Here is a 15,000-nt window from a genome sequence, read left to right as displayed (position 1 = left end):
GTGTGTGTGTGTGTGTGTGTGTGTGTGTGTGTAGTGTGTGTGTGTGTGTGTATAGTGTGTGTGTGTGTGTATAGTGTGTGTGTGTGTGTATAGTGTGTGTGTGTGTGTGTGTGTGTGTATAGTGTGTGTGTGTGTGTGTGTGTGTGTGTGTACCTCCCACAGAGAGCTGGAGTGTGTGGCTCTGAGAGGAGAAGTTGTGGTTGAACACCTGCAGGAGGTAAACACAGGTGTAGTTTCCTTTGTGGGCGTGGTCAGCGTCAGAGAACAGGAAGTGGGCGGAGTGATTGACGGCGGGCAGGGTGCGGTTCTGAGCGGGGGGCGCGGCGGGAGAGAGGAGCCGGAAGGAGCCTCCCGGGTACTGTGGCTCCACGGAGCATTTGACCCTGAACTTTGAGCCCAGCTGCACCCGCACCCCCTGAGGCTGGAGCTCGGACGCCCCGTCACTCACAGACACGGAGATGATTGGACGATTCAGGAGCTCTGTGGAGACACGTGATTGGACACATCAGTCTGTGTGTGTGTGTGATCTAAACTCTGATTGGACGTCACACATGTTACACCTGACACTCGTCTGGAGCAACTAGAAAAAACATCTGAGGGACACAAAAAATATGAGATCAGACTTTTACCTGAACACACCACCTCCAGACCAGAGGAAGAGGAGGATGAAGCAACGACACATCCTCTCACTAAATACGTCTTCACACAGTCAGCTGTGACCCACCACACACGACTCTCTGGAAAATCATCTCTCTCTTCTCCATAAACAGCAGAGCCACAATCCAGGTCTCTGCACACACCAGCTGTGTGCTCCTGGTTCCAGTCACCAAAGGGCTTCACTCGTCTCCACTCTCCTCTGTGTTTCACCTCCACAGTCCCAGCACAGCGACTGGCTCCTCCCACCAACCTGATCGGCTCTGAACAGACAAGAGACAGAGTGAAGCCCCGCCCCTTTACCTGAGCAGTGAAGCCCCGCCCCTTTACCTGAGCAGGTGAGGTTGACAGTGGCTCCAGAGGAGCAGGTGCTTGAGTTGGAGCGGGGACAGTCCATCAGAGCAGACTCATGTCCCTCACAGTGGAACGTCTGCCCCAGAGGAGAGAGCGCCCCCTGGAGGAGAGAAGGAGCCCCACAGTCCAGCTCCCTGCACAGCACCTCTGCCCCCCGCTGGTCCAAGTCCCCGTCACAGACCCCGGTCCAGGACCCGTCCCAGATCTGCACTGATCCTGAACACAGACCGGACCCCGAGACCAACCGCACCGAGTCTGTGGACACATGTGACATCATCACTCTGAACCAATAGGACGCACACATGTGTGACATCATCACTCTGAACCAATAGGACGCACACATGTGTGACATCATCACTCTGAACCAATAGGACGCACACATGTGTGACATCATCACTCTGAACCAATAGGACGCACACATGTGTGACATCATCACTCTGAACCAATAGGACACACATGTGTGACATCATCACTCTGAACCATAGGACACATGTGTGACATCATCACTCTGAACCAATAACACACACACATGTGTGACATCATCACTCTGAACCAATAGGACACACACGTGTGTGTGTTACACTCCTCTGAAGTAACATGAAAAAACATGAGACATGAAAATGTAAGATCAGACTTTTACCTGAACATTTCACCTTCAGACCCTCAGAGGAAGAGGAGAAAGAACCAGGGACACATTCTCTCACTGAAGACTTCATCTTCACACAGTCAGATGAGACACTCCACACACGACTCTTTGGAAAACTAACTGTATATTCTCCATAAACAGCAGAGCCACAGTCCACGTCTCTGCACACAGCAGCTGTGGACTCATGGTCCCAGTGTCCATAAAGCTGCTCCTCCATCCGTCTCCAGTCTCCTTCATGTTTCATCTCCACAGTCCCAGAACAGCGACTGGCTCCTCCCACCAACCGGAGCTCTGAACAGACAAGAGACAGAGTGAAGCCCCGCCCCTTTACCTGAGCAGTGAAGCCCCGCCCCTTTACCTGAGCAAACCCTCTCCTCTCAGTGAGCAGGTTGTGGGTTTGACTCCTGGTCTGTGTGAGTGTGTTGCTTCTTACCTGCTGAGCTGTTGTTTTCTGCCTGGACCCCTGCACACAGGACCCCTGCACACATGACCCCTGCACACAGAGTTGATGTTACACAGTGTGGTGTGTTGTGTGTTAAAGCGCAGGGACAGGAGGAGAGTGTGTGACGTCACGTCTCTATTGATTTATTGAAGCACACAGTGATGTCACAGGGTGCCCTGTCCTCACACACACACACACACACACACACACACACACACACACACACACACACACACACACGTGGCTTTAATCGTGCTCTGCTCTGTCGTTTCCACACAAATGGAAGAACAAATGTATTTCAACTTTTTCATCGTGTTTTCATCTAAAAACACTTTTGTGTTTTTTCCAAAACAGAAACATGAAAAGAGGAAGATTTCAATTCAAATCAAAATGTGTCTATCTTTGATTTATCTATCTGACTGAAAAACACTGCGTGTGTGTGTGTGTGTGTAATAGCACACACACACACACACACACACACACACGCAGGATTTCAACTTTTAGTATTTTTCTTTCTGTTGTTTTCATTTTCACACTTGTAGTTGGTTTGATTCGGGAGATTTAATGATTTTCACCTGATTTAATTGTAATAAAAGATTCTTTCTCTGTTGTTTCCACATGATTCTCTTTTTCTGTTCACTTTTAAAGTCTCTTGGCCACAGTAAATCTGCACATTTAACAATCAGCCCAAAGCTGTGACTCTCTTCAGGTGATTGTGAATAAAACATGTCCCAGTGTCTCAGTCTCCAAACAGGTGTTAGAGCAAAAGCACAGACGCCGTGTGGAGCTTTGACACACAAATACTGACGCCAAACCAGCGCCGGGACGACGCCAACGAGCCGCGACCGACGAGCCGCGACCGAGGAGCCGCAACCGACGAGCCGCGACGCGACGAGCCACGCCGACGACGACGACGAGCCGCGACGCCGATGAGCCGCGACGACGAGCCGCGACGCCGACGAGCGACGCGACCGACGAGCCGCGACGCCGACGACGACCGACGAGCCGCGACCGACGAGCCGCGACCGACGAGCCGCGACGCCGACGAGCCGCGACCGACGAGCCGCGACCGACGAGCCGCGACGCCGACGAGACGCGACCGACGAGCCGCGACCGACGAGCCGCGACGCCGACGAGCCACGACCGATGAGCCACGACCGACGAGCCACGACTCCAACATGATTTGACTTTATTATAAGAATCATTTCACTTTTGAAATCAAACCACCTCAACATGACAGATTGTGTTTTTATACAAATTTTACAGCAAATAAAGAAGAAGAAAAAAGAGCCAGAACTCACCACAACACCAGAGCAGCACCCTGAGGAACATGTCCAAGAACCAGGACTGAACCAGGACTGAACCAGGTCTGAACCAGGTCTGAACCAGGTCTGAACCAGGTCTGAACCAGGTCTGAACCAGGACTGAACCAGGTCTGAACCAGGTCTGAACCAGGTCTGAACCAGGTCTGAACCAGGTCTGAACCAAGGTCTGAACCAGGTCTAAACCAGGACTGAACCAGGTCTGAACCAGGTCTGAACCAGGTCTGAACCAGGTCTGAACCAGGTCTGAACCAGGTCTGAACCAGGTCTAAACCAGGTCTGAACCAGGTCTGAACCAGGACTGAACCAGGTCTGAACCAGGTCTGAACCAGGTCTGAACCAGGTCTGAACCAGATCTAAACCAGGTCTAAACAAGGTCTGAACCAGGTCTGAACCAGGACTGAACCAGGTCTGAACCAGGACTGAACCAGGTCTAAACAAGGTCTGAACCAGGTCTAAACCAGGACTGAACCAGGTCTGAACCAGGTCTAAACCAGGTCTGAACCAGGACTGAACCAGATCTAAACCAGGTCTGAACCAGGTCTGAACCAGGATTGAACCAGGACTGAACCAGGTCTAAACCAGGTCTAAACCAGATCTAAACCAGGTCTGAACCAGATCTAAACCAGGACTGAACCAGGTCTAAACCAGGTCTGAACCAGGTCTGAACCAGGTCTGAACCAGGACTAAACCAGGTCTAAACCAGGTCTAAACCAGGTCTGAACCAGGTCTGAACCAGGTCTGACTCAAGTCTTTGAACATCCTGTTTTTTAACATATTCTTTATCTCTTGATCGTTTGTGGTTTTTCTCGTATTTCAAACATGTTAAAGTAGAAGAACTTTCCACAGACCTTCACCTTTTTAAAAACTTTCCACTAACACGTCATCGTCTTGTTTGTGTATTTATTTATTTATTTATTTATTTATTTATTTATTTATGTCCAGGGCGTCATGGCAACCAACGAGCCAATCAGGAGCAAGACTGTGGAAGGTCAAACATGGACGACGTCTCCGACCTCCTCAGGCGAGTTTCTGATACCAGACCAACTTTATTTATAAAGCACTTTAAAAACTTTACAGTTTGCCAAAGTTCTGCACACAAACACAGGACAGACAATGACAATGACAATCGCAGTAGAAGAAAATATACGGTACAAACACATTACAGCTCCTAAAAAACACAGAAAAACAGTAAAACACTCAACAAGAAATGTACATGTCGCTTATTAAAATCCAGTGAAAAAAGATGTTTTTTTTAGGAGTGATTTAAAAACAGATCCAGACTCGGCCTCTGATCTGGTTCCAGAGCCGAGGGGCAGAAACAGAAAACACACGGTCCCCACAAAGCTCACGTTTAGTTTTTGGGACGGCGAGCTGGAGTTGGTCTGATGAGCAGTGTCAGGGAGTAACAGATTACAAGTACCGGAGTTACGTAATCAGAGTACAAATGATGAGTAACTGTATTCAGTTACAGTTACTGTTTCAGTGAGTGGGAATTGGATTACAGTTACTTTGTTGAAATAAATGGGATTACACAGAGGGATTTAACTGTTTTCACATTTTGGGCTAAACCAGGACTAAACCAGGACTAAAGCAGGACTAAACCAGGACTAAAACCAGGACTAAAACCAGGACTAAAGCAGGACTAAAGCAGGTCTAAACCAGGTCTAAACCAGTACTAAACCAGGACTAAAACCAGACTAAACCAGGACTAAACCAGGACTAAAACTGGACTAAACCGAGGACTAAACCAGGACTAAACCAGCACTAAACCAGGACTAAAACTGGACTAAACCAGGACTAAACCCCAGGACTAAACCAGGACTAAACTAATACAATATGACACTAACAGTAGGTGGACATAATTTAAGGCAGCAGTTACAAACTACATTTTGGGATGTGTAATCTGTAATCTGTAATCTGTAAGGGATTACATTTTAAAAGTAAACTTCCTGACGCTGACAAAGACACACAACACACACACACACACACAACACACACACACACACTCACACACACACACACACACACACTCACACACACACACACACACACACACTCACACACACACAATATTGACAGTAAAGTGGCGTCCCCGTGTCTCCACAGATCAGACTGGTACCTCGTGGTGGTGAGTTTGACGTGAGTCGGGCTCATGATAAAACTCTTCTCACAGTGATGAAGGCACACATGAACGTGTGCAGGGAACACGGCACATTGGTGTGAAAAGTCATGATGGTCGTTCACACAAACAGGTGAGCTGCACTTTCCCGTCTGGGCCTTTTCACTCTGATCCTTCAGCATCATTCTAGGCCACAGTGAGTTTGTGTGAACTGGTCCTTTTGGACTTTGACACACGTGTGCTGTATATAATCCAAAGAAAACCTGAAGCAGCCCAAATATTCACAGCTTCAAAAGGAATTATAAAGAATTTTTGCTTTCATGGTCTAAGGATGAGTGAAGCACTGGGTGATCTTTAACAAAATAAAAAAATGTATATGTGTGTATGTGTATATATATATATATATATATATATATATATATATATATATATATATATATATATATATATTAGATCGGTGTGTGTGTGTTTATGTGTGTATATATGTATAATGTGTGTGTATATATGTGTACATATGTGTATGGGTGTATGTGTGCATGTGTATGTATATATGTATATATATGTGTACTGTACAAAATGGGAAAAAGAGAGAAAAAAAAAAAAAAAAAAAAAGAAAACGTTTTGTGGTTAAAATGATATTTTGTTGCATAATGTCATTTATTTTTGTTATATGTAAATATTTGTTCAGGTCCGTGATCAATGTTCAGAAACAACCACATGAGTTTTGAAACTGTGTCATGAACAGAGGTTGGTTCAGATCAGTTTTTCTTCTTCCCTCCTTTTGGAGAAATGTGCTTTTCTGTTGTTTTCGATGTACATGTAGTAACATGATTATTGTTTCTCTCTTGACACAAACTCCAAATAAAAATGAATGAATCAATGCACACGTGAGCCTGTGCACACATCCTGACACACTGTGTGTACATGTCCTCATCATCTGACACATCCTCTGTGATCAAACGTCCCACATATTTGTATTTGGGAGCTTCACATTTTGTATTTTGTAGAAATATCCGGAACAGATGCAAGTGTGTTTTTGGAGCCGCCCCAGGGAATGTGGACGACATCAGCTGCAAACGTTCAATCCTTTTGACTCTTACTCGGGTCATTTGTGGGACCACGACTTCCTGCTCTTCTACCTGACTCAGATTATTGTGACTCTTATTTGAGGAGAGTTTTTGGCTCCTCTTCCTCCTCTGACATTTATTATCACGTTCAGATCAGGAGTGTGAGCGCGACAGCCCAGCAGCCTCACTGTCAGCACCACTTCCTGCTCACTCACATGTCTGTGGTTTTTACAGAGTCGAGCTGAAATGAAGCAATATTTAAAGATGAGGCCGAGTACAGGAACTAAAAGTAAATGGTCACATTTTTCTATAGCGCTTTTCCACCTTCAAGGCACTCAAAGCGCTTTACAACAAGGAACCACTCACCCATTCATACACCAGTGTACGCAGACACTGTGGGCAAGGTGGGTTAAGTGTCTTGCCCAAGGACACAACGGCAGCATTCATCTGTGGGAGCTGGAATCACACCAGCCAACCTGTGGGTCAGTGGATCTGACCGTTCAACCTGTGATGTTTATGTTGAGAGCTGGATTCAAACCACCAACCTTCAGATCAGTGGGCGAATGCTCTACCAACTGAGCTACTGCCGCCCACAAAAGTACAAAAGTACACAGTAAAAGTACACACTAAAAGTACACACTAAAAGTACACACTCATGCTCATGATGAGGCACAATAAATATTAGAACAACGTGACAAACTGAAGGTTTTACATCAGTGATTGTTCAGAGTCGGGACAGAAATGACTTTTTTCAGAAGTTTTCTACATTTATGGGAGTTGTTTGTGTTTGCAGAGTCACTGAACTGAACACAAATACACACAAACACATACTGCAGTACTTTACTGCGTCTGTGTTACTGCAGTACTTTACTGCGTCTGTATTACTGCAGTACTTTACTGCGTCTGTATTACTGCAGTACTTTACTGCAGTTACTGTCTGTTTACTACTGTTACTGCAGTTACTGCAGTCTTTACTGCGTCTGTCTGTATTACTGCAGTACTTTACTGCGTCTGTATTACTGCAGTACTTTTTACTGCGTCTGTCTGTATTACTGCAGTACTGTTTACTGCAGTACTTTACTTTACTGTACTTTACTGTCTGTATTACTGCAGTACTTTACTGCGTCTGTATTACTGCAGTACTTTACTGCGTCTGTATTACTGCAGTACTTTACTGCGTCTGTATTACTGCAGTACTTTACTGCGTCTGTATTACTGCAGTACTTTACTGCTGTCTGTATTACTGCAGTACTTTACTGCGTCTGTATTACTGCACTGTTTACTGCTTTACTGCGTCTGTATTACTGCAGTACTTTACTGCGTCTGTATTACTGCAGTACTTTACTGCGTCTGTATTACTGCAGTACTTTACTGCGTCTGTATTACTGCAGTACTTTACTGCGTCTGTATTACTGCAGTACTTTACTGCGTCTGTATTACTGCAGTACTTTACTGCGTCTGTAGTCGTTGTGGTTCATGTTTTTAGTCCATTTCCTGTTAAAGCGTCAAAATGACACGACACCAAAACTTTCACTTCACTAAACTCACTTCTTGTGTTTAAACTGAATTCTCGTGTTTCTTCTGTTTAAACTTGTTTGGGTTGAATTCTTCTGGAGGTTTTGTTGTTGAAGCACAGATTTATTTTGGCTTCTGCTTCTCGGTCGATGTTAAAACAACAACAGTTTTCCGATTTGGTCTCCACATTTTTTTCCGATTTGGTCTCCACACGAAACAAAATAAATCGGTTTAAGCGCGAACGTGACGTCAGACCCCAGATCCGAGAGAACGCAGCATCACTTCTGGCACAGTCGCCATGGAAACGAGAAAAACAAACCGCTCATTTCCCACAATCCCACAGTCCGTCGCTGGCGTCCTGAGCTGCTCCTCGGAGTTTAAGTCCCAGAACATGATGTTAAAAAATGAGCTCGGCAAACAAAGTGTCAAAAAGTGCTCAGTGTGTGAGTCAGACAGCCACAAGAGCAGCCAAACCCTCCGTCGTGATTTAAAACTCCACATATATGAAGAATAAGAAATGATTCTATGGAGCGTTTAGATCATCACGTGATCTTTGAGGGTTTTGTTCACATATTTAACAGGTTTAGTCCGTTTCATTTTTGACAGACAAGTTCCTCTTCTGCTTTGTAGGCTTGTGGGCGGGGCCCTGTTTTAACGTTCTAATGTTCTACTGTTCTACTGTTCTGATGTTCTAATGTTCTGATGTTCTAATGTTCTGATGTTCTGATGTTCCACTCTTCTAATGTTCTGATGTTCTACTGTTCTGATGTTCTACTGTTCTAATGTTCTGATGTTCTAATGTTCTAATGTTCTGATGTTCTAATGTTCTGATGTTCTACTGTTCTAATGTTCTGATGTTCTAATGTTCTGATGTTCTACCGTTCTAATGTTCTACTGTTCTGATGTTCTAAATATTCTAATGTTCTACTTTTCTACAGTTTTATTATTCTAATGTTCTACTGTTCTAATGTTCTGATGTTCTATTGTTCTGATGTTCCAATGTTCCATTGTTCTAATGTTCTAAATATTCTAATGTTCTACTTTTCTACTGTTTTATTATTCTAATGTTCTACTGTTCTAATATTCTGCTTTTCTAATGTTCTAATGTTCTACGATTCTACTGTTCTGATGTTCTAATGTAATGCCTTGCACAAAATCGTACCACTGCCACCGGAGGGAGGGTTTGAGATCACTAGATGACTCAGACCTGTTCCGGCAGGTTCCTGACGAGGGAACGGCGTTAGAACATGAGACGAAGCTCCAGACAGGATCAGATCTGACAGAAAACCTCCACATCAAGAACCGAGATTTCCACAGGACATTTGTAAAAGTTGATTTATTACTAAAGACACAAGTAAAGACACAAACTCTGTGATGAAACTGTGGTTTCACATCTCAGAACTAAACTCACGGTGGCACAGAAACTGAAACGGACGTTTATCTGAGACGAGGAAAAGCAAAAGGAAACGGCGTCGCCACGACAACGGAGACGTCACAGAGGAAGGTGAAGCTCCGGACGGATTAAAGGCAGGAGGTGAGGAGGAGGAGACGAGGACGGAGGAGGTGAGGAGGAGGAGGACGGAGGAGGTACGAGGACGGAGGAGACGAGGACGGAGGAGGTGAGGAGGAGGAGACGAGGACGGAGGAGGTGAGGAGGAGGAGGAGACGAGGACGGAGGAGGTGAGGAGGACGGAGGAGGACGGGGACGGAGGAGGTGAAGAGGAGGAGGAGGAGGAGAGAAAGGATGGAGGAGGAGGAGGTGAGGAGGAGGAGACGAGGAGGGAGGAGGAGGAGGGAGGAGATGAGGACGGAGGAGGTGAGGAGACGAGGACGGAGGAGGTGAGGAGGAGGAGGAGACGAGGACGGAGGAGGTGAGGAGGAGGAAACGAGGACGGAGGAGGAGGAGGGAGGAGATGAGGACGGAGGAGGTGATGAAGAGGAGGAGGTGAAGAGGAGGAGGTGATGAAGAGGAGGAGGAGGTGATGAAGAGGAGGAGGTGATGAAGAGGAGGAGGAGGTGAAGAGGAGGAGGTGATGAAGAGGAGTGAGGAGGAGGAGGTGATGAAGAGGAGGAGGAGGTGATGAAGAGGAGGAGGTGAGGAGGTGATGAGAGAGGAGGTGAGGAGGAGGAGGTAAGGAGGAGGAGGTGATGAAGAGGAGGAGATGAAGAGGAGGAGGAGGTGAGGAGGAGGAGGTGATGAGGAGGAGATGAAGAGGAGGAGGGTGAGGAGGAGGAGAGGTGAAGAGAGGAGGAGGAGGTGATGAAGAGGAGGTGAGGACGGAGGAAGGAGGAGGATGAAGAGGAGGAGGTGAAGAGGAGGAGGTGATGAGAGGAGGAGTGAGAGGAGAGGAGGAGGTGAAGAGGAGGAGGAGGAGGTGAGGGGAGGTGAGAGGAGGAGGTGAAGAGGGAGGGGAGGTGAAGAGGAGGAGGAGTGAGGAGGAGGTGAGAGAGGAGGTGAAAGAGGAGGAGGAGGTGAGGAGAGGAGGAGGAGGAGGAGGTGAGGAGGAGGAGGAGGTGAGAGGAGGAGGAGGTGAAGAGGAGGAGGAGGTGAGGAGGAGGTGAGAGAGGAGGAGGATGAAGAGGAGGAGGAGGAGAAGAGGAGGAGGAGGAGGTGAGGAGGAGGTGATGAAGAGGAGGAAGAGGAGGTGATGAAGAGGAGGAGGAGGAGGTGAAGAGGAGGAGATGAAGAGAGGAGGAGGTGAGGAGGAGGAGGAGGTGATGAAGAGGAGGAGGTGAGGAGGAGTCAGTCGGCGCTGCTGCGGCTCGTCCTCTGTTTGCTCAGGGTCGTGAGCATTTGGCTGATGTACGACGTCAGGAGGTCGTCCATTTTGTAGCCCTGGGAAAAGGTCAAAGGTCAGAAACAAACATTACACCGAGTCTCCTCATGTTCTGATGTTCTAAATATACTAATGTTCTAATGTTCTAAATGTTCTAACGTTCTAAATGTTCTAATGTTCTACTGTTCTGATGTTCTGATGTTCTAAAGTTCTACTGTTTTATTTTTCTGATGTTTCTGGTCACACTGAGCTGGACTTGTGTTTGTTTCATTCACATGTTTGAGTGAATCTTGAACAGAACAAATATAAGAGAAAAGAGACTAAGATTTAGACCTGGTTTAGTCCTGGTTTAGACCTGATTTAGACCTGGTTTAGTCCTGGTTTAGACCTGATTTAGACCTGGTTTAGACCTGGTTTAGACCTGGTTTAGTCCTGGTTTAGTCCTGGTTTAGACCTGGTTTAGTCCTGGTTTAGTCCTGGTTTAGACCTGGTTTAGTCCTGGTTTAGTCCTGGTTTAGTCCTGGTTTAGTCCTGGTTTAGACCTGGTTTAGTCCTGGTTTAGACCTGGTTTAGTCCTGGTTTAGTCCTGGTTTAGTCCTGGTTTAGTCCTGGTTTAGTCCTGGTTTAGTCCTGGACTCGTCGTGCTTGTCTCACCAGGGACGTCTCACACAGGAGTTTACTTCCTCGCACCAAGTTGCCGATGGTGATGTGGAAGTAGGTGTTCCCACTGCTCCAGTTGGAGATCTTGGTGAAGGGGTGAGTCGTCAGGACGTCCTGGAAGGAGACGGAGTCCACATGTTTGTAGGAGAAACACCTGTCGGCAGGGGCGGAGTCTGACGGGTGCACACCTGTCAGAACAGTCCCACTGATCCTAGAACTGTTCCTCTGATTATAAACGATCTCCCAGAGAAAGATACAAACCCCAGCCTTATGTCGGGCACTTTATTTATGTCGGACACTTTATTTATGTCGGACACTTTATTTATGTCAGGCACTTTATTTATGTCTGGCACTTTATTTATGTCGGGCACTTTATTTATATCAGGCACTTTATTTTATGTCTGGCACTTTATTTATGTCGGACACTTTATTTATGTCAGGCACTTTATTTATGTCTGGCACTTTATTTATGTCGGGCACTTTATTTATATCAGGCACTTTATTTTATGTCAGGCACTTTATTTATGTCGGACACTTTATTTATATCAGGCACTTTATTTTTTATGTCAGGCACTTTATTTATGTCGGACACTTTATTTATGTCGGGCACTTTATTTATGTTGGGCACTTTATGTCAGGCACTTTATTTATGTTGGGCACTTTATTTTATGTCAGGCACTTTATTTATGTCGGACACTTTATTTATGTCGGACACTTTATGCCAGGCACTTTATTTATGTCATTCAATTTATTTATGTCAGGCATTTTATTTATACTGGTCACTTTATGTCAGACACTTTATGTTAGGCACTTTATTTATGTCGGACACTTTATTTATGTCAGACACTTTATTAACGTTGGTCACTTTATTTATGTCGGACACTTTATTTATGTCGGGCACTTTATTTATATCAGGGACTTTATTTATACTGGTCACTTTATGTCGGGCATTTTATTTATGTTGGACATTTTATTTATGTTGGTCACTTTAGTTACGTTTGTCACTTTATGTCAGACACTTTATTTATGTCAGGCACTTTATTTATGTTGGTCAATTTATTTATGTCATTCAATTTATTTATGTCAGGCATTTTATTTATACTGGCCACTTTATGTCAGACACTTTATGTCAGACACTTTATTTATGTTGGGCACTTTATTTATGTCGGTCACTTTATTTATACTGGCCACTTTATGTCAGACACTTTATGTCAGACACTTTATGTCAGACACTTTATTTATGTTGGGCACTTTATTTATGTTGGTCAATTTATTTATGTCGGTCACTTTATTTATGTCGGGCACTTTATTTATGTTGGGCACTTTATGTCAGGCACTTTATTTATGTTGGGCACTTTATTTTATGTCAGGCACTTTATTTATGTCGGACACTTTATTTATGTCGGACACTTTATGTCAGGCACTTTATTTATGTTGGGCACTTTATTTTATGTCAGGCACTTTATTTATGTCGGACACTTTATTTATGTCGGACACTTTATGTCAGACACTTTATTTATGTTGGACATTTTATTTATGTCGGTCACTTTATTTATACTGGTCACTTTATGTCAGACACTTTATTTATGCTGGACATTTTATTTATGTCGGGCACTTTACTTATGTCGGGCACTTTACTTATATTGGCTACTGTTGATGAAAAGACTGAAAAGTGTTTGTCTTTTGGACACATGTGCACTCAGCTGTAGCTCAGTAACTGGGATACTGCGATTACATTCCACAGTATTCCAGAATTATCGGAATATACCAACTGCAGCAGGGGTCTCCAGCCTTTTTCCTCCAGTGAGCTACTTTTACAAAAGAAAACAGAGCTACTACTTCTTTTGTTTCCTACAAAACATAAACTTTTGTCTGTTTATTAATGCACAAAGTTGGGCTTCAAATGATTCATTTACAGCAGTTTTAACCAAATGTTTGTTCTTCAGCACAGTGGTGCACATCTGAAACCCCTCGCCGAGACCTACTTGGACGGGGCGGAGACCTACTGGTGGTTCCCGAGCTACAGGTTGGAGACTCCTGAGCTACAGTGTCCCGGTTTCTCATAAACAGGACACTGAGTTTACATGCACCATGACGAAACCATAACCAGGACATTGAGTGCGTCACATGCACATCAGTGTCCCGGTTATTAGTCATATCCTGGTTCTGTCAGTGTTCGTGTTACTGTGTTTACATGCGCACTGAGAAACCGGGACAGTCATACCCGCGTGGACATGATCAAATGGAGTGTCCCGGTTTCATGACATAATCTTACAAATGCAACAAATTCTACTAAAATATTTTTATTAAATTTTCTATTAAATATCAGTAATTTTCTGCATCGCTGAGCACAGCAGCGTCTCCAGCGTCTCTGTACGTGGCCCCTCCCACCAGAGCAGCACAAATGAAGACTTGTCGCTTTCCAAACGCTCTTAAAGGACGATGGTTTTGACTGTTGACCGTGACACCCTCATCAGAAAAATGTCCAACATGAGAAAAGTGGATGCAGAATTTTTTTTGAATTCCTATTTAAAGTTAAAGTTCAAACTTGTGTTGAAATTGGTTTCAGGTTGTTCATAATATTATAATATTTTGTAAAAGAAAGAGTTCATCAATTAAAAAATATTTCTGTAATAGATTTGTGTTTCTCTGCACAAATATTTGAACTTATTGTTATTTTTGGGGGTTTATATGACATGAGTTTTCTGATCCGGACACTTTGGGATCAAAGTCGGTTGGACTCGACCCCCAGAACAAAACGAGTTTGACTCTCCTGGTCTAGGAGATAGTTCATGTTTTAGTTTTTCAGCGTCACACGAGTGCAGGTCGTACAAGTGCAGATTGTACATGTGCAGGTTTAGCGCAGCTCTTAATTTTACAGTCATTTCACTCATGTGGTCACTTTATTTATGTCTCTACTGTTGTGGTGAAAAGACTGGAAAGTGTCTTTTGGACGCATGCGACTCAACTTTATGTTGCAGTAACCGGGATACTGCGTTTACATGCCACATGTATGCCGGTTACTATCGGAATAAACCAGCTACAGTAACTCAGTTTCTAATAACCAGGACACTGCCATAACCGGGACACTGAAACTGGGATACTGGGTTTACATGCACAATCAAAAAACCGGGATACTCAAAAAACCCGATCATAACCGGGTTATTGATGTGCATGTAAACGAACTCTATGACGTCAAATTCTAGAACAGGAACATGAACCTCCCTCCCTCCTGTTTCTCTCTCTCTCTTCACCACTTTTGTCTCTAATCGTTCCTGAACCGAGCTTCCTTGTGGTGGCTCTTCCGGTTCATCGAGGATCCCATTCCTTTCACTGAGAATCTGGGAAAAGTTTTACAGCTAAAATCTGACATAAAGTCGGTTCATTGGTGTAAAGTGTTGAGTTTTCCTGTGCACCAAGAAATCCCGCTGCATTGACTCT

At 44.7% G+C, this 15,000-nt stretch overlaps 2 protein-coding genes across 2 annotated transcripts in view; both read right to left on the bottom strand.

The window, feature by feature from the left end:
• Nucleotides 1-3,443, bottom strand: part of LOC129407408 (antigen WC1.1-like) — a 21,460-nt gene extending 18,017 nt beyond the window's left edge. Inside the window, exons 1-5 of the mRNA XM_055148286.1 lie at nucleotides 3,398-3,443; nucleotides 2,088-2,147; nucleotides 985-1,263; nucleotides 630-917; nucleotides 154-480 (exon numbers count right to left, since the gene is read on the bottom strand). Of these exons, the coding sequence (XP_055004261.1) occupies nucleotides 154-480; nucleotides 630-917; nucleotides 985-1,263; nucleotides 2,088-2,147; nucleotides 3,398-3,428 (985 nt within the window). The 5' untranslated portion in view covers nucleotides 3,429-3,443. The remainder of the gene's footprint in view (nucleotides 1-153; nucleotides 481-629; nucleotides 918-984; nucleotides 1,264-2,087; nucleotides 2,148-3,397) is intronic.
• Nucleotides 3,444-10,865: 7,422 nt separating this feature from the next.
• LOC110174693 (unconventional myosin-VIIa-like) overlaps nucleotides 10,866-15,000 on the bottom strand; it is an 81,360-nt gene continuing 77,225 nt past the window's right edge. Inside the window, exons 44-45 of the mRNA XM_055148285.1 lie at nucleotides 11,554-11,673; nucleotides 10,866-10,958 (exon numbers count right to left, since the gene is read on the bottom strand). Of these exons, the coding sequence (XP_055004260.1) occupies nucleotides 10,866-10,958; nucleotides 11,554-11,673 (213 nt within the window). The remainder of the gene's footprint in view (nucleotides 10,959-11,553; nucleotides 11,674-15,000) is intronic.

Source organism: Boleophthalmus pectinirostris, unplaced genomic scaffold (genome assembly GCF_026225935.1).
Source record: "Boleophthalmus pectinirostris isolate CB_2022bp ecotype Guang Dong unplaced genomic scaffold, ASM2622593v1 HiC_scaffold_12, whole genome shotgun sequence".
NCBI lineage: Eukaryota > Metazoa > Chordata > Actinopteri > Gobiiformes > Gobiidae > Boleophthalmus > Boleophthalmus pectinirostris.
This window is presented reverse-complemented; position numbering and strand designations above follow the sequence as displayed.